The sequence below is a fragment of the Phoca vitulina genome, unplaced genomic scaffold (genome assembly GCF_004348235.1).
Source record: "Phoca vitulina isolate PV1807 unplaced genomic scaffold, GSC_HSeal_1.0 scaffold87, whole genome shotgun sequence".
NCBI lineage: Eukaryota > Metazoa > Chordata > Mammalia > Carnivora > Phocidae > Phoca > Phoca vitulina.
In genome coordinates, this window is record NW_022589790.1 from 775,950 (window position 1) to 795,325 (window position 19,376).

The 19,376-nt window shown below is 42.5% G+C and overlaps 1 protein-coding gene across 1 annotated transcript in view; it reads left to right on the forward strand.

The window, feature by feature from the left end:
• RNF130 (ring finger protein 130) overlaps positions 1–19,376 on the forward strand; it is a gene marked incomplete at its 5' end in the record, with an annotated part of 100,458 nt that overhangs the window by 19,034 nt on the left and 62,048 nt on the right. The window contains one exon of the mRNA XM_032395764.1: positions 13,354–13,548. Coding sequence (XP_032251655.1) covers positions 13,354–13,548 — 195 coding nt within the window. The remainder of the gene's footprint in view (positions 1–13,353; positions 13,549–19,376) is intronic.

Here is a 19,376-nt window from a genome sequence, read left to right on the forward strand (position 1 = left end):
GCAGTCCCACTTGTGCATTTTTGCTTCTGGTGCCTTTACTTCTTACTCAAATCCAAAAAGTCACACCAAATCAAGGAAATTACTGCCTGTGTTTTGTTCTAGGAGTTTTGTGGTTCCAGGTATTATGTTTAAGTCTTTAATCCATTTTGGGTTGATTTTTGTTTATGGTATAAGATAGTGGTCCAGTTTCATTCTTTTGCATGTTGCTGTCCGTTTTTCCCAAAACACCATTTATTGAATTAGGCCATCCCTTCCCCGTTGTATATTATTGACTCCTTTGTTGTAAATTAATTGACCATATTTGTGTGGACTTCTGAGCTCGCTATTCTGTTCCATTAATCTGTGTGTGTGTGTTTGTTTGTTTTGGAGGGGAGTGCAGGGGGAGGGCAGAGGGAGAGAGAGAATTTTAAGCAGGCTCCACACCCAGTGTGGAACCCAGTACAGGGTTCAGTCTCACAACCCTGCGATCATGACCTGACCCGAAATCAGGAGTCAGATGCTTAATTGACTGAGCCACCCCGGTATCCCTGAGTGTCTGTTTTTATGCCAATACTATGCAGTTTTGATTAGTATAGTTTTGTAATATAGTTTGAAATAAGGAAGCCGGATATCTTTAGCTTTGTCTGAAGATTGCTTTGGCTATTCAGGCCATTTTGTGGTTCCATGCAAATTTTAGGATTATTTATTCTATTTTGGTGAAAAGTGCCATTGGAATTTTGATAGGGATTGCATTGAATCTGTAGATTGCTTTGGGTAGTATGGGCATTTTAACAGTATTGATTCTTCCAATCAGAATATCTTTCCATTTATTTGTTTCTTCTTTAGTTTCTCTCATTGAGGTCTTATAATTTTAAATATACAGCTCTTCCACCTCTTTGGTTAAATTTATACCTTAGATATTTCATTCTTTTTTTTTTTAAGATTTTATTTATTTATTTGAGAGAGAGCGAGCAGGAGCAGAGAGGGGGCAGAGGAGGGGCAGACTCCCTGATGAGCAGGGAGCCCGATGCAGAACTCGATCCCAGGACCCCAGGATCATGACCGGAGCTGAAGGCAGATGCTTAACGACTGAGCCACCCAAGTGCCCTATTTCATTCCTTTTGATGCAATTGTGAATGAGATTGTTTTCTTAACTTCTATTTCCAGTAATTCATTATTAGTGTCTGGAAATGCGACAGATTTATGTGCATTGATTTTGCATCCTGTAACTTTACTGAATTTGTTTATTAGTTGTAACAGCTTTTTGGTGGAATCTTTAGGGTTTTATATATATAATGTCATGTCCTCTACAGATAGAGACAGTTTTACTTCTTTTCAGATTTGGATGCCTCTTTTTTTTTTTCTTGTCTTATTGCTCTGGCTAGGACTTGCAGTGCTATATTGAATAAAAGTAGTGAGAGTGGACATCCTTGTCTTATTCCTGATCTTAGAGGAAATGGGTTTAGCTTCTCATTGTGGAGTATGATGTTAGCTATGGGCTTGTCTTATATAGCCTTCATTATGTTGAGGTACATACCCTCTATACCCATTTTGTTGAGAGTTTTTATCATAAATAGATGTTGAATTTTTTCAAATGCTTTTCTTGCATCTGTTGAGATGATCATATGGTACTTCATTTTGTTAACATAGGGCATCACATTCACTTGTGGGGGTTGAACCATCATTGTATCTGTGGAATAAATCCCACTTGATATGGTGTGTGATCCTTTAAATGTATTGTTGAATCCATTATTCTTATGTTTGAAAGTATGTTTCAGGGGCGCCTGGGTGGCTCAGTCGTTAAGTGTCTGCCTTCAGCTCAGGTCATGATCCCAGGGTCCTGGGATCGAGCCCTGTGTCAGGCTCCTTGCTCGACGGGAAGCCTGCTTCTCCCTCTCCCACTCCCCCTGCTTGTGTTCCCTCTCTCGCTGTCTCTCTCTCTCTGTCAAATAAATAAATAAAATCTTAAAAAAAAAAAAGAAAAGAAAGAATGTTTCAGATAACCTAGTCTTTACTGTCACTGTGTCCGAGTCATTAGTACTGTAACTACTAGTACTAGAAGAAAGAAGTGATAAATAAAACAGGAATGCTTCCATATCCTTTACTTTTCTGCCCAAGGATTTTTTTTTTTTTAATTTTATTTATTTATTTGAAGGAGAGAGAGACACAACGAGAGAGGGAACACAAGCAGGGGGAGTGGGAGAGGGAGAAGCAGGCTTCCCGCCGAGCAGGGAGTCCGACGTGGGGCTCGATCCCAGGACCCTGGGACCATGACCTGAGCCGAAGGCAGATGCTTAACGACTGAGCCACCCAGGCGCCCCTCTGCCCGAGGATTAATGATGCCTTCCAGTGTTGCCAGCTTTCAGTTATAAGATGAATAAGTTCTGGCGATATATGTACAGCATGTGACTAAACCTAATGATACTGTAGTGCATACTTGATATTTCCTAAGAGACTAGATCTTAAGTGTTTTCACCAGATATAAAAAAAGTAAGTGAGGTGATGGATATATGAACTCACTTGATTGTGGTAATCATTTCACAATGCATATCAAATCACAGTGTATACTTTAAATATATCTAGTTTTTATTTGTTAATTACACCTCAGTAAAGCTGGGGTGGGGGAGGGAATAATGCCTTCAAAGACTCTTCTGCCCAGCGGTGTCCTTACGTCCTCCTGTGCATCAGCAGTTTGAGCTATAGTCGGTGGCTTTGCTCTGCCCTGGTGGGTTTTTGGTGGCAGCCAAGAAAACTGAACACTATTTAGTCTTGTCTCTTAATCGTCACTTCCTTATTTTTCAACAGGGATTTCAGTCTTGTGTGTTTAGGTAAATGATGATGCTGTCGGTCAGGAATTCCATAGTGGGAAGATCACATTTGAAGGGGGAAAATAATGAGTTTGAGATACTCAGTATTCATGGAGAAATATCTAGCAGACAGTTGAAAATTACAGAATAAAACACAAGAGAGAGATTTAGACATTACGTACATACAGGTGATGGTTGAAGCCATGGGAGTGGATGAGATTGGCCACTGAGAAGAGAGGGCCCAGGGCAGATCCTTGATGAAACCCCTCCAGCTAAGAGGCTAGCAACGGGAAAATGAGAAAGAGTAGGCAGAGAGGGGAGAGGAAAGTGTGGTGGACCGGAGTCAACAGAAAAGAGAGCTGTAGAAAAACTCGTACTCAATGCTGTAATGCTTTGGTGGAATGAGGAGTGGTACGGATTAAATGATTAGCACCCCCTTGGGCTGCACTGTGGCACCACTTCTGTGCAGGGACCTAGCACGCTTCTTGGTTACCTGGATTTGTAGCGTCTCTCTTGCACTGAAGTGTTGGTTGTATCAGTTGTAGTAGAAAATATTTCTGAACGTGACTTTTCAGGTGAAGTGAATTGTATTAGCCATCATTTAAAACTACTTCTAAGATGCTTTTTATTATGTCATGGAGAACATCCAGCAGATATATTTAAGTTGTGTAAGGATGTGAAAAATAATCAAAATCCATTTGAGATATACAGTGACTATAGAAGACAAATGATAATGGATAGCTATTGACAATTGAACTTGCTGACCGTTCGGCTACGGATGACCCTTCTTGCAATGCTGACTGATATATCCAGCACTCTAGGTGAACAGAAGAGATCTTATTGTTGCCCTCTTGTTAAAAACTCTATACTAAAAGGTAATGACTTGTAAAAATCTGTTTCTTTAGAATAAATATAACCAAAGAAGTAAAGCTTGCCAGTTAGGAGAAAAATAAGGGACACATTTTACTTTTTAAAGATACTAGATTCAAAGCTGAAAAGTGATACAATAGCATTTGAGAACCTAGTGAACGCGCCCGATCTCGTCTGATCTCAGAAGCTAAGCAGGGTCGGGCCTGGTTAGTACTTGGATGGGAGAACCTACACAATTAAAATGTTTTCTTCAGATTCTTCTCTTCATAAGAGGCAGAAGACAATGGAATAATATCTTCAAAGTGCTGAGAGAAAAGTAACTGTCTAGAATTTTTTACCTAATTAAGCTGTCATTCAAGAATGGGATCATATGGAAGATGTTTTCAGATATAAAAAGACAAGTTTACTCAAAAACCTGACTTTACCCTGAACAGATCCTCATTTGAAGGAACATCAAAGGGATGTTCTTATTATTCTCATAAGGAAGGAGGAAATGAAACACAGAAGGAAAAAGTGAGATGTGAGGAGGACAGTGATGATTAATTTTTTTTTAAGATTTATTTATTAGAGGGGCACCTGGGTGGCTCAGTTGGTGAAGCGTCTGCCTTCGGCTCAGGTCATGATCCCAGGGTCCTGGGCTTGAGCCTGGCGTCAGGCTCCCTGCTCGGCAAGGGAGCCCACTTCTCCCTCTCCCTCTGTCTGCCACTCCCCCTGCTTGCACGCATGTGCGCACTCTCTCTCTCTGTCAAATGAATAAATAAAATATTTAAAAAAAAAAAAGATTTGGGCGCCTGGGTGGCTCAGTCATTAAGCATCTCTGCCTTCGGCTCAGGTCATGATCCCAGGGTGCTGGGATCGAGTCCCACATCGGGCTCCCTGCTCGACAGGAAGCCTGCTTCTCCCTCTCCCACTCCCCCTGCTTGTGTTCCTGCTCTCACTATTTCTCTCTCTGTCAAATAAATAAATAAATAAAATCTTTAAAAAAAAAAGATTTATTTATTAGAGAGAGCACGGGCACATGTGAGTCGGAGTGAGTGGTGGAGGGAGAGAATCTTCAAGCAGACTCCCTGCTGAGTGCAGAGCTTGACGCGGGGCTTGATCTCACGACCCTGAGATCATGACCTGAGGTGAAACCAAGAGTCAGAGGCTTAACCTGCTGGGCCAGAGGGTGTCCAGATAATTTGATCAGATATTCTGGGTGTTTCTGTGAGGGTGTGTTTAGATGAGATTAACATTTAGGTCAGTAGACCGAATAAAGCAGGTCAAAGTAGATTGCCATCCCCAATGTGGGTGGGCCTCATCCAATCAGTTGAAGGCCTTCATGAAACAAAAGAGCTGATTTTCCTTCCAGTAAGAGAGAATTCCTCTTGCCAGACTGCTTTTGAATTGGGACATTGGCCCTTCCCTGCCTGCAGACTCAAACTGAAACATTAGCTCTTCCTGGGTCTCAAGCTGCTAGGCTTTGGCCTAGAACCACACCATCAGCTCTCCAGCTTGCTGACTTACCCTGGAGATCTAGGGACTTGTCAGCCTCCATAATCCCATGAGCACATTCCTTACACAAAATCTCTTTATACAGACACGTGTCTTCTTGGTGTGTTTCTCTGGCGATCCCGGATTAACGTAAAGACTAATAAGAATCTGTAGGTAACATTTAACAAGCATTGACCGTATGAAACATTAACTATTAGGGATGGGGTAATTAGAGAAAGGTAGAACTGAGTACTGGTAATTACACATAAGATGGAAGGGGTGGTTGGAGCTCTATTCGGCAGTAGGTTGAATGGTGGCCTCCCAGAAGATGTGTCCATGCCCTAATCCCCAGAACCTGTGAATGTGGAAACCTTATTTGGAAAAAATGACATTTGCAGATGTAATTAAATTAAGATCCTGAGATGAGAGCACCCTGCATTACCCAAGTGGGCCTTAAATCCAACAGTAAGTGTCCTTAGAGACAGAAATGAAGGCACAGACATGGTGGAGAAGGCCACATGCAGACGGAGGAAGAGGTTGGAATGATGCAGCCAGAAGCCAAGGTCACCTGGGGCCACCAGATGCTGGGAGAGACAAGGAAGGGTTCTCCACCGATGCCTTCAGAGGGGACGTGACCCTGCCAGCACCCTGATTGCAGACATCTGTCATTCACAACAGTGAGAGAATCAATTTCTGTTGTTTAAGCCACCAGGTCTTATAGGGCTTTGTTGGGGTAGCCGTATGAAACCAATACATATTTTAAGAGCCCGTGTTCTTCAGGAAGGAACTAGAGACATTGATTAAATGTAAACTCTTTATCAGGTATGCATGTTAAGAGAAAATGTGATCACTGCTTTCAGAAGTAGAGAAGGATGGGGGAGAGTACAAAGAAGCTTAGGAGTAACAGGATACATGAGAACAAAGTAAAGTAATAGGAACGGACCCAGGTACACCCTGTAAGTGAGGCACGTTCACGGAGCCTGGCGGTTGATCCTCTTGCAGTCTAGTGGAGGAGAGACCCTCAGAGTAGTGATAACGTGCAGAAGTAAATGAGTCTTCTGAAACGCAGGAGCAGTATTTAAAATAACTCGGCTTTCTTATGATCATATTAAGTAACAAGATCTAGCAGTGGGTCTGATCATCTTGATTACCAGTGTTGGGTCTACGAAGTTTAATCGCGGGTATGTTTTCATGTGTTTCCGAATCTGCAGTAGCTAATGTTAGTTACAGAGGTGCAAATGTTTTGTTGCCTACCTTCAGAGGGGAAGAAAACGCTAGATTTCATTTAGTGTAGTGAAAATAAAGATGGTTTTCCGTCATTCAAATTCCACCAACCTTTTGGGTTCTGCCTACATGGATGCTTCTCAAGAGTCCTTGCTGGAGATGTTAGTCTTCCAACAACTCTCCCCTCTCCCAGATACATACCACGTCCCTTAAGTGAGGGACCTCCCTGTGTCAAAGGACTTTCCCAGGGACGCTTTCTCCTTAGGTCTGGTCTTCTTCTTGGTGGGCTTGCGTAGCCAAGCGTGGATCTTTGTGGACTAAGAAAGCCCCTCAGCAGGGATAAAGTCCCCAACTCAGTCATTGCTGCTTGATACACAAGAAGCGTGAATGCTCCAAGTAACAAATCCCCACTTAGATTGCTTACAGTGTTTTGTGTCAGAACTGGAAGGTCAAAGCTAGGGCCGCTTTCAGGGTTCAGGGATTCAACACTTAGCAGAGTTACTAAGGATCTTGTTCCTTTTGATCTCTCCCCTTTGCCATCCTAGTTTTAACTTCATCCCAAGATTGCTCCCTCTTTATCACAAAATGGCTGCCAGCAGCAGCTGTAGTCACATGTCTCCTTATTCGCTTTCCTGTGGCTCATCTTAGAGTGGACGTCTACTTTCCTCCCCCTGGAGTTTGAGCTCAAATAGGTGTCACTGAAAGCATATGGTTGGGTAGAGGTGGTCTGTAGATGCCCAAAATAAATAAGGTCTCTGTTTTTGTTTTTGTTTTTTGGGGGCAATTAACAGAATCTACTCCAGACCCTGGGGTGATCCCATGGTCATGCCTGGAAGCAGGGCAAAGTCACCTAGAAAGAAACAAACCAGACAGAGTGACAGTGTGTCCACACCTGCCTTCCTCCCGTGCCTCACTCCATGTGAACCAGTGGAGACATTCAGAAATGCCTGTTAGCTCATCAGGGTCAAGTCCAGTTTCTGCTTGGAGTGGGAGAGAAAGGACCCTTTCCCTGTGTATAATTTTCCATATTTCTCTCCTGATTCTTAGCATGCTGTCGACCTGCTTTAGTTGAATATACTGGAAACTGCGGATTTATAGAAGTAAAAAATGAAAAATAGTTTTTCAGGAAAGGGCTGATTGGCACAAGATGTTAGTAAACATCGTTCTTCCAGTAAGAAAACATACCATCAGTGTGGGGAGAAATTCTAGCCCTGGAGAGTCCTCGACCTACATTGGGGTGGGGTCCCAGTGCTCGGTAACGTCAACACTGAACATTCAAGTGTAGGGAAAGGCGACCAGGGAGGAGGAGGAGGAGGAAGGGAGGAGGAAGGCCAGGAGGCCGAGGGCCCTAAGAGCCAGGAGAGGAGAGTACTCAGCTGAGGTGGATGTCACTGAGAGTCAGTGCAGAGGACACAGTGTCCCAGCAAATGCAGAGGCTATTGGTGCCTTTTAGCCGGAGCGGCTGGGTGCAGAGATGAAGATGTGATGTGTGAGTGGACACTGAGGAGGTGGGAGCAGAAGGAACAGGCGGCTCTTGACAACGGTGACGGTAAGCGGGAGACTTTGGACATATCTGCTTTCTTTTCTTCTTTATTTTTAAGATGGAAAGGACCGGCAGGTTTAATTGAGAGGGAAAAAGACAAAGAGGGAATGATCATTAATGTAAGGTTCCTGAAAAATCAAGAAAGGCTGGGGTCCGTCCAGATGATTTTTCCTGGCCGTTATGACAACAAATCCTGCCAGAAAAGAAAAACATGAACAGAAGTGGAAGGGGGTGGGGGGAGGGGATAAGAAAATTAGAGGAACAAAGTAGATACAAGGTTAAGAGAAAAATTGAACTAACAAGTGAGTTAACAAGAAATTAAGACAAAAGGAAAGCAGAGCGTTTCAACAAGATTAAACAAACACTGAAGATAAGTAATAATAAAAAGATGTTAGATTTAAGTGAAAGTATAGAAGTGGTAAGAGAATAAGTTATCTGTGGATGTGGATGAAGGGATGAAAGCTAGACATTTAAATCCAGTCACTGAACATTAAAAATTAAGAAACTGGCAACACAAATAAGGAATTCCCTTTTGTCCTTTGAATCATAAAATTAGAATTTAACAGAGGGAAAATAAGGAAAGTCGGGATAAGAAGCAGGAAACCTAAAGATGAAAGAGATTATAATCTAATGTGGAACTAGGAAGCAAGGAACCTACCTCTTTCGTAGGGACATCACGCCGGGAGAACATCACCCCCGTCAGAACACTGCCACGGTAAACAGTGGTCTTTGGCACGGACTCGTTCTTTGTGTCAGTTCTTGCTCAGTCTCCCTCTGTCATTCTCCCATTTCTCCCTTCACCTGGGAGGTTTAAGTACTTCCTCTGTGCCACACATGCTGGAGGACATTCTCACACATGAGGAGAGACTCAGAATAAACATCCAGTTGCTGGTACAGTAGGATGAAAGCTAAAGTGTGTGTCATCTCGGGCTGCCATGGAAACACAAAGCACCCAGCTCAGCCTCGGGAGGCCGGGAGGGTGTTCCGGGGAAGATACTTTAGCAGAATCCTGAGGTTTAGGAGGTGGTCAGCAAGGAAGCGTTGGGCTTGGCATTTCAGTTGGAGGAGCCAAGACGCCCAGGCTCTGAGAGCGTGAGGCGCCCCGGGGGAGCTGGGCTGTGCCACGGCTGCAGATTGGTGGTTCTCGGCCGTGGAAGGAGACATGACCCACACAGTAATGTGGTGACCGCTACACGCTAGATGGGGTGTTTGCGTTTTCATGCAATGAGGTCTAAGTCAGGTGAACCTAAGTGGGAGTTTCGGGCTGCTTGGGGAAGAGAGATTTTATTTATTGACTGACTTCTTCACTCACAGAACCCTTTAAATATTTATATACTCTGTGCCAGAATATTCTTCCTCTGTTCCCATTGCAGATGGGTTCTTCTTTTTAGAACTTGATTATCTTACATTGGTATAGCGTTGTAACTTGGGTTATGTGCCATCTTGATTTTCGTGAGAGTTCGAGAGAAGGGCTTCGTCTTTGTTCTCTGTTCTCGTGCTGGTCACTTCTGCACCCCCTCCTCTCTGGCTAGTGGTTTTCCAGCGTTCCATCTGGGTTTCAGCCCCCACGAGACCTTTACCATCCTGTTGCTCTTTTCCTGGATTTCTAAGCACCCTTCATGTTGGTAAGGTATACTACCAACCAGTATTGCTGAGATTTCATTTCTGTGTCAGGCATGGCCTTCTCAATATATTTAGAGGTTCCTTAACATTCAAGACCAAGGTGTTCAGTTGTTGCTGAGCTTCTGTGTTCGTTGAGGTGAGGATTCCATAATTGTTCCTGTCGGTGATTGTTTTGGTTCTTGTCAAGGAATAAATAAAATTCTCATTACTGTTTCTGGATTCAACAGGAAAGGCCGTACAGAAAAAAAAAAAACTGATGTTCAGCCTCTCTGTAATATAACATTTTTTCAGGTTTATCAAAGTATAATTCACAAAATTGTAAGATATTGTAATACAGTATTGTATATCATCTGTAATTTCACGTTTTCATGATAACTTCCTAGAAGTTTTTCCTGACACCATAACTAATAAATGCAAAGAAGTCAGAGATGAAGTCCTCCTCTAGATTTGGCAGGTTAAAAAAAAAAAGAAGTAAAATGATTTTGAATTTGAGCAAAATTGCTATTGATAGATTTTAATGGTTCCTAATTGCATAGATATTTTATGCCATACTGCGTCTTCACTTAATAAATTGCTTCAAGTATAAACAACTGGTATTAAATTGCGAAGTAAGGCCACTGAACTGGTTCATCTTCAGTCCTCTTGGGAAGTTGTTTTAGAGCTGTTCACATTTTCACCGTTCAAATTATTTTTTAATTATAGGAAGGAATGAATAGACAAAATAAACATGCGACCAAGTGGTTATGGAAACCTCTTATTTTCTTTTTCTGAATAATGGAAACTCCTTCCTTGAACAGGAACTTGAATATCTTATTCTCGCTTATTATTGCATATTCTTGCTGACATAAATGTTTGCAGAGACCTTCTATGGATGATGACTTGGGTGAAATTTGGGAACAAGGACATTCTTCCTCTCATATAGTCTGTTGTTGGAATTTGTTTGGATCCTGCGTTGTGGGTAGAATCTGTTCTTAGTGGGTGGGGATTCCTTAAGAGAATTTTAAAGTTCTCCTTCAGTATGTTTGATAGATTTTGCTCCGTGGTTGCATCCTTTCCCGTGTCTTTTCGGTCTTGGAAATGATGACTGTTATCTTCTAAGAGGATGATGACCCTGTCAGCACAACGGGGAGAGGGAACAAGACGGGGACGGGAGGTGTTAGGAGCCGGGGATGTGGGGCAGACATGTGCTCCAAGCTGTGGGTGGATTTCACACACATCGGTGCAGAAAACCCCCACAGCACCAAACTGGAACACTAGGACCCGATAAGATGAAACCCATAAAACTAAAGAAAAGGGAATTGATTTTTTTTAATATTGTACATATGTATGTATGGATGGATGGATGGATTTATTGAAAGCACGCACATAAGCGGGGGAGGGGCAGAAGGAGAGGGAGAGAGAATCTCCAGCAGACTCCCCACTAAGCACAGGGCTCAATCTCACGACCCTGAGATCATGACCTGAACCGAGATCAGGAGTCAGACGCTTAACCGCCTGAGCCATCCAGGCGCCCCAAGGGAATTAATCTTTTAAAGCACTTAAGAGTAGAGGAATTATTATAGCCTTTTGACATATAAAACTCTCGTGAGGTAAGAATTTTAACTTCGTCTTAGTAAGTAAAAGTTGAAGATGAGATCATTGAACCCAGGCGGTTGTTCAGCTAGTGAATAATTGATCTAGAATGTAAGCCCCACGTCTTCCTTATTCCATGACCATTGTGTTGCTTCCTCCTTACTGCCCTCTGAATATGCATGAAATCATAGGGAGCACAGGATAAGTCACAGAAAAATGATTATTTTGCTGAAGACAAGTGTACACGTCCTTTTGGGTATTCTTGATTCTGCGTTTTCTTCCAGGGTTTGTGCAGCAGTGTGTTATGAAAAATAACAAATGAAACACTTAAGACCAGCTCTTTGATTGCTCTCTGTATATAGCATTGGAGGTTTTTCCAAGACACTGAGGTTATCTTAACACTTAGCCTAAATGCTTCTATTTTAAAGCAGCATAATTATCTGGGAAACAGCACTGCAAGTAAACAGTCTGTTTCAGGATTTCAGAGTTTCACAATGCCTTCAATGTGTCTTTCAATAAATAGTTGACTTACTGGGACGCCTGGGTGGCTCAGTCAGTTAAGCATCTGCCTTCAGCTCAGGTCATGATCCTGGGGTCCTGGGGTCGAGCCCCGTGTCGGGCTCCCTGCTCATCGGGGAGTCTGCTTCTCCCTCTGCCCTTCCCCCCACTTGTGTGCACATGCACGTGTGTGCTCTCTCTCTCTCTCAAGCAAATAAAATCTTTAAAAATAAATAAAATAGTTGGCTACTAAAATTATGATATAGGCTTTTTTTTCCCGCCCATTTGAGAAAGGACTAAAGTTCCGGAGTGCAGAATTCGTTGAAGGAAAAGGGTGATAGTTGTCAACAATATAAATCATGACGTGAAATTATTTATGTTTCAATTGGGTCAGGAGACCTCTGGTAGCAAATACACTCTCATTATAATCCTTCACCGCGATAGTAAGAGAATTCGGGGGAAAGATACGGTCTAAGTAGGAAAGATAGCTGTACCATTTCTCCGAAGTTAGCTGGCATCGCTACACCGTGCAGTTTAAGTAGCGTGAACGTTTCTTCTGCTAAATAGGTGTATTTCTGGGGTGTGGAAAGCATGTATTTCCCCACTGGTGTCATCTTTTCCTACAGTCTATTATTAATACTGATCTGGTATTTTTATTATTTATTTGCTTTTAGTGTTCCCCTTTGTCCTCCCCCCGCCCCAGCCAGTGCAGAGCCTGGGTCTGGCCATCCTCTGGCACTGCGGATGGATGGCGGTCTGCGGACTTCACCTCTGTGACTCCTTCCCGGTCTGGACCACCCTGCCCATTCACTTTCACCTGTTAGAAGCGTGACGCGGTGGGGAGAGGGAAGAGCTGCCGGCGGGGCTTCTTTAGACTTGCGAAAGGGGACAGCGCTTTGATGACCATGTCTGCAGACTGGGATAGAGGAGCCTGGCCTTACATAAAGGTTCCCGTGTACTTACGGGAATCCGGAACAGACTGTCCCCCCACATCCACAACAGTGGCCCTGTAACTAGTGTCCCCAGGGAGTGTGCTGGGGCTTCATCTTGTCAGACAGGTGCATATAGTAAAGTTAATACGTGTATCTTAACGGGGAATTGTAGTTTTTACCGGTAAATGTAAATTAGAGGAATAATCTATTCTAGTTTCTGGTTTCATGTTATTTTAACTATTTGAACTTCCAGTACAGGCCAAAACTTACCTTTCTGATTTCCTTTAGACACTTACTAAGAAATTTGTTCAAACATGCTTGAATGTCAGCAAGCCATTTGGTAACCGAAGCAAAAGTTAGTTTGGCTGCCTTGTTTACCTCAAGCAAAATCAGTCTCTTTCAGCAACGTGGGGGTGGGGTGAGAAGGGGTGGGGGTGTGGGGATAGGGTAGGGGTGTGGAGAGAAGAGTAAGTGCAATGAGCAGAAGTCAGGGGTAGATGAGTCACCTGGGTGTTGGGGGACGGGGGCGTCTGCGTTTGCTTTTTCGTCCTCCTCTCTTCACCAGCCTGCACTGCGTATTGTCAGTCTGTGAAGTTAAATGGGATTTTTCACGGTTTTCATTTGCATCACAGGTAACATGTTAATGGAGCCTCTCTCTCCCTGTACAGATACGGGTTCAGGTTCATGGGTATATTCATTGCTCTGCTGGCCCCGAGCTGCTCGAAGTGCTTTGGATACACAGAGTGTTCGGGAAACAGTTGAGCACTTTGATAAAGACTGATTTAATTTATCTTGAGGAAAAATTAATGTTTTTTTTTTCTTTTCTATTTAGTTGCTGATCATCTGGGCTGTGATCCTCAAACACGGTTCTTTGTCCCTCCTAATATCAAACAGTGGATTGCCTTGCTGCAGCGGGGAAATTGCACATTTAAAGAGAAAATATCACGGGCTGCTTTCCACAATGCCGTTGCCGTAGTTATCTACAATAATAAATCCAAAGAGGAGCCCGTCACCATGACTCATCCAGGTAAACAAAACAAGGGGGGGCTTGTAAATTTTGTTTTTCCTTCTAGAAATTAGTGCTTTGTAGGTAAGCATTCTACCACCACTGAACCACATCATTCACAACCTAATTCTGTGATTATATTCGTTTTTGATGTTCATTTTTGGTATTACCATTTGTTTCTTGAGATGCATGTCTTTTTCCTTTAGTGGAATTTGTTTCTTAAATAAGAGTCTGTAAAACTTGCACTTACTAAATAACTGGCTGTGACCGAATCCTGAGTCATTTTGCATTTCTACATTCCACTTAATAACTTTGAAAAATAACGTGTTCCATTGAGAATCATTCGTCTAGGTTATGGACTCTCAAGGATGACCTCTTCGAGGAGGATGCTTTTTATCTTATCAGGATAAATGTCAAAACGGACTCAGTAGTAACTGTATTTCTTCATTTCTTGTGGGAGCATTTGAGGATATCTCTAATTTAAACTGCTTTAATAACAACAGTTGCAATTTATTGAGCACTTACTATAAATGCCAGGCACTGGACTATGAGGTTTTGGGGGGTGGGGGTTAATAGGCTTTATTCTTTAGAGCAGTTTTATGTTCCCAGCAAAGTTGAGTGGAAAGTACAGAGATTTCCCGTACAGCCCCACAAATGCAGAGCCCCCCTCACTATCAGCGTCCCCCTCCAGAGCGCGGCATTCGTTACAGTTGGTGAACCTACAGTGACCTCTTACAGTCACCCACGGTCCCTAGTTTACTCTGGGGGTCACTGCCGCTGTTGACCTTCTGTGGGTTTGGACAGATATGTACCCACCGTGACAGTATCATACAGAGTATGTTCACTGCCCCAAAGATCCTCAGTGCTCTGCCTGTTCACCCCTTCACCCATCCCTCCCATTTCTCCACCCCTTGGCAACCACTGTTTTTTTTTTTGGTGGTGGTGTTTTTTTTACTATTTCCATAGTTTTGCCTTTTCCAGAATGTCCTGTAGTTGGAATCATACAGTGTCTAGCTTTTGTGGCCTGGCTTCGTTCACTTAGTAATACACATTTAGGTTTCCTCCTTGTCTTTTCATGGCTTGATAGTGCATTTCTTTTGAGTGATGAATAATACTCCATTTTCTAGATATACCACAGTTTATCTGCTCACCTACTGAAGGACATCTTGGTAACTTCCAAGTTTTGGCATTTATGAATTAAGCTGCTATAAATATTCGTGTTTTTGTGTGGATGTAAGTTTTCAGATCCTTTGGGTGCGTGATTACTGAGTTGTATGGTAGGAGCACGTTTCATTTATAAACTGCCAAACCATCCTCCCCAGTGACTGTGCCATTTTGCGGGTCTGCCAGCAATAAATGAGAGTTCCTGTTGTTCCACGTCATCTCCAGCATTTGCTGCTGTCCGTGTTCTGGATTGTGGCCATTCGAATGAGTCGTTTTATTTTGTGTTTCCCTGCTGACCTGATGTGGTGCTTTTCAATACATGTTTTCATAGTCCTCCCCACAGCCGTGCATGGTGCCCTTCTAGACGGGGAGAGCGCAGCAGGGGTCAGACCAGCGGGCTCACCAGTGGTCTCTCCTCTCTCAGAGTTGAAACCTAGATAAAGTTAAGTTCTGCGTTCATAAAGCTTTTAAAGTTTAATGACATGTTTGAAGAATGTTAATGACATACTCAGTTTTAGACATTAATCTTGCAAAGGCCTCTGCACCCTAATTGAGGGTCACCTTTTGTGTCTATTTTGACAGAATAATGAGATGGATTTAAATTTTATTGTTAGGTGACTTGTTTTCTTCCTTTCAAATTAAGCCTTTTAGAACAAAACTATATTTTTTCTAGTTGCAAAAGTAACACATGCTCACTGTAGAAAAACTGAAACAATAGTAAAACACAAGGAATAAAATAGAATGAGTGATTTTCACTATCCAGAGATCACTGGAGTCCTGTAGCTTTTAATTTCTTCAGGGAGACCATAAGGAGATTAAGGGACAGTCTATTTCAGCTGGCCATCGGTGTGGGAACACTGGATCAGAGACAGTGGCTTTTCTGCTCTAGGTCTCAGAGCAGGTGCTAATTTGTTCTTGAATGTTTTAGAGCGAAGAGAAACTATTTGAAATTTTGGACCTGATCTTCCCGTACTGATTTCTTCTTACTGGAAACATGAAGAAACCTGGAGAGGGAGAAATTCATCTGAGCAAAATGTATTTTTCTTTCCTGGTAGTGTTATTTTACATACATAAAACTGCAAAGAAGTAGCTAGAATGAGCCTTTTAGATATGAGAAGATCTGGGGAATATAAGAGAGGAAATTGATGTTCTTTTTTTTTTTTTTTTTTAATGATTTTTGTTTTAAAAAGGAGGGAAGCCTCTATAAATTATCGCAGATTTCCCCCCATCTGTATTCCTTAAAACATTAATATATTCAGATCTGTTCATAGATGACCCATGGCCAAAAAAAGGTAAGTGGTAAAATACGTTTAGGAAAATGCTTGAAATGTAGTCTACTTTCAGAGGCTCCTGAGAGACATACTGAGATTCTGAGAGCTTTAGGATTAAGAACTTGTTCTACGTAGATTAACCTGTGGTTTCCCAAATTCATTTGACCATGTAACCCTTTCATCACAGCTTAGTGTGTAACAGCACAAGGGAGGAACTTTAGGGCCAGATTTGGGGATATAGTGTTAGGAAGTGGAACCTTAGTGAGGCAAATGGAATCAAAGCAGACATGAGAACAGTGAGCAATGGCTTTATGTTGTAAGTAGACACATAAAAAATCCGAGTAATCTGGGAAACTAAGGTATAGTACTTTGGAGAGAAATTTGGCATTATGTGGTATCATTAAAGAACTCCTACATTGTGATCCAGGAATTTCATGCCTGTATGCATCCTCTAGAGTACTTCCCAGGCTCTAGTGTGCACGCAGTACAGAGCACCTGGGCATTTTGTTAAAATGCAGATTCCAATTCAGCATATCTGGGGTACAGCCTGAGATTCTGTATTTTTAACAAATTCCCAGGTGATGCTAATGCCTCTAGTCCACAGCTATTGCTTTGAGAAACAAGGAAGACAGGAAACCTAGGTTTCAGTCCCCGATTTTTCCACTGACTTGCTCGGTGACATAGGACAAGTTGCCTCCTGTCTAGGAAGGCCTCTTGTGACTCTAAACCTCGGTTCTGTGGAAGGCCTTGAATCCCCGTCGTGGAGGACAACCACTGTTAGCCCTTCCTATGAGATCTCCCACTTTCTGCCTCCAGCCGTATGGGAGCCAATGGGGAGATTTCATGTACTTACACAAGCATTTGTGGCCCCTCTCTGTCATCCTCCAGGCCCTTGTTACTCTTGTGTGTGCATGGGAAACACACAAGAGTATTCATGGCAGCATCGTAACAGCAAATTACTGGAAATACCCAGCTGTCCATCCCAGGAGAATGGAGTGATTGTGGTGTATTTATTCAGCAGTTAACGGTCAATGAATTAAAGCCACATGTATTTACATGACTAAATCCCAAACACATAATAATGAGCATGAAAGAGTAAGTCGTAGAAGAATATGTACAAATAGCATTTGAATGAAGTTAAAAAATGCAAAACAGTAGTTGCCATATAAGCGCATATATATATATATATATATATATATATATATATATATATATATGAATAAAATAACAAAAGCATGTATTAGATTAACAAATACCAAATTGTGGAATAATGGGTCTTCCTGGAAAGGGGATTTTTGGGGGAGGGGAATTTAGGACCAGAGAGAAGTAAATGAGGCGGTTCGGACATGTCTGTCATGTGTCACTTCTTAAGCTGAGGGTTGAGTACATAGATGTTCATTACATTCTCTCTAATTCTTGGGCTTTGAAAGATTCCAAAGTAAAAATCGTAAGAAAACCTCTGTAAAGGATTAAAAAGTAAACAGAAGAGTGGCACTTCTGGGCTGTGACTAAGCGAGGAGATCACCGGATTCTCTTCTCAAAAGAAAGCAACTCTAAAACTGGACAAAACTGACAAAGCAACCACTTCAGTGTTCTGGAAATCAGCCAGAGGCAGACAGCAGTCTGAGGCTCATTTATGCCTTGAACAACTGCCAGACTTTGGGTAGGAACAATGAGAAGCTGTGGTGTTTGGCCCGGGGCTGCTTCCCACACGCCCCAAGCCGTGTCGTATGGAGTTTCTGCCAGGGCAGGGTGGGTGGCAAGGACGGAGGGCTTGCCCTGCAGTGACGGAAGGGTGGGTGACACCCGTGCCCAACATTGTTGTCTCTAGAAGTGATGTCTCAGGGACAGGAGGGTGGAGAAAGGCCAGGGTCTGTCTCTCCCAGCCCAGGGCTGCAGCCAAGTGTGTTCTTGTCTGAGACCACGTGCTCCGTGGTGATCTCGGAGCTGAAGCTGTTTACACCCCTGGGTGACCTTGAGACTGTGTGCATGCAGGTAGGAGACAGATGGGACTTGCAGAAGTAGCCCAGGCGGGATTGGAAGTGGCCACAGCTTTGAACACTGTTCTTTCCCTACACCCAGATCCATTAGCAGATGGTATCAGCCTTACTGATCAGAGATGTTTGAGCACCCGTGTCCAGTAACTGGCTGACAGCTAGTCTTGAAAGAATATTAAATAAGAAACAGAGCAGAGACATCGTCGATGGCTGCACACGACAGAGGAAGCAGACCTCACAGGTCTAACCTGGCCATGCTACTAAACAAAGCAGGCAAACAAGGTAACAGCAACAAACTTAAGGGCAAAAAATGCAGAGTTGTGACATTTTATTGTCTGAAATGTCTGGTTCTCAGCAAAAGATGACAAGCTATACAAAGAAATATGACAGTGTGACTCATACTCAGAAAAAGAGTCTGCAGGGGCAGGTGGCTCAGTCGGTTAAACATCTGACTCTTGATCTCAGCTCAGGTCTTGATCTCAGGGTCGTGAGTTCAAGCTCCTCTTTGGGCTCTGCATTGGGCATGGAGCCTATTTAGAAAATAAATAAATAAAAGAAAAGTCGGCAGAAGCTGCTGCTGAGTATTCCCAGATGCTGAATTTAGCAGAGAAAGACCTCAATTAATGTATGTTCAGAGAACTAAAGGAAATGATATTTAAAGAATTAAAAAGGAAAATATGACAACATGAATGGTACCAGAAGCCAACACTTAGAGATTCTCAATAAAGGATAGAAAAATTATCGAAAAGAGCCACATGGAAATCATGGAATGGAAGAGTACAATACTGGAAATGGAAAACATCACTTGAGGACTTGAACAGTGGATTCAAAACAGCAGAAGAATCTGTGAGTTTGAAGATAGAGCAATAGAAATTATTGCTCTGAAGAACAAGTTAAAAAAAAAAAAAAAACCTGAAGAAAATGAACAGAGCCTTAAAGGCCTGTGGGACACTGTCACATCCCAGAGAAGAGGAGAGAAAGTGGCAGAAAAAATATTTCAAGAAATAATAGCTGAAACTTCCCAAATAAGATGTTTTGTAGACATGGGTAAGGTAATCCTAAAATCAAAGTACCTAGGATAGCCCAAAGAATTTTGAAAAAGAACAACGTCAGAAGACTTCATGCTACTTGATTTCAAAACTTCAGTAATCAGGGCGGTGTGACATTGGCGTAAGGATGGGCACATAGACTGATGGGTCAGAATTGAGAGTCTAGAAATAAATCCTTCTTTTATACTCAGTTGATTTTTGGCAAAGGTGCCATGACATTTCCGTGGGGAAAAGACAGTCTTTTCAACAAGCAGTGCTAGAACAGTTGTTCTCCAGATGCAAAAGACAAAAAAGAACAAGACCCTTACCTTACGATGTGTAAGAATGACTTCACAATAGATAATAGACAAAAATGTAAGAAGTAAAAC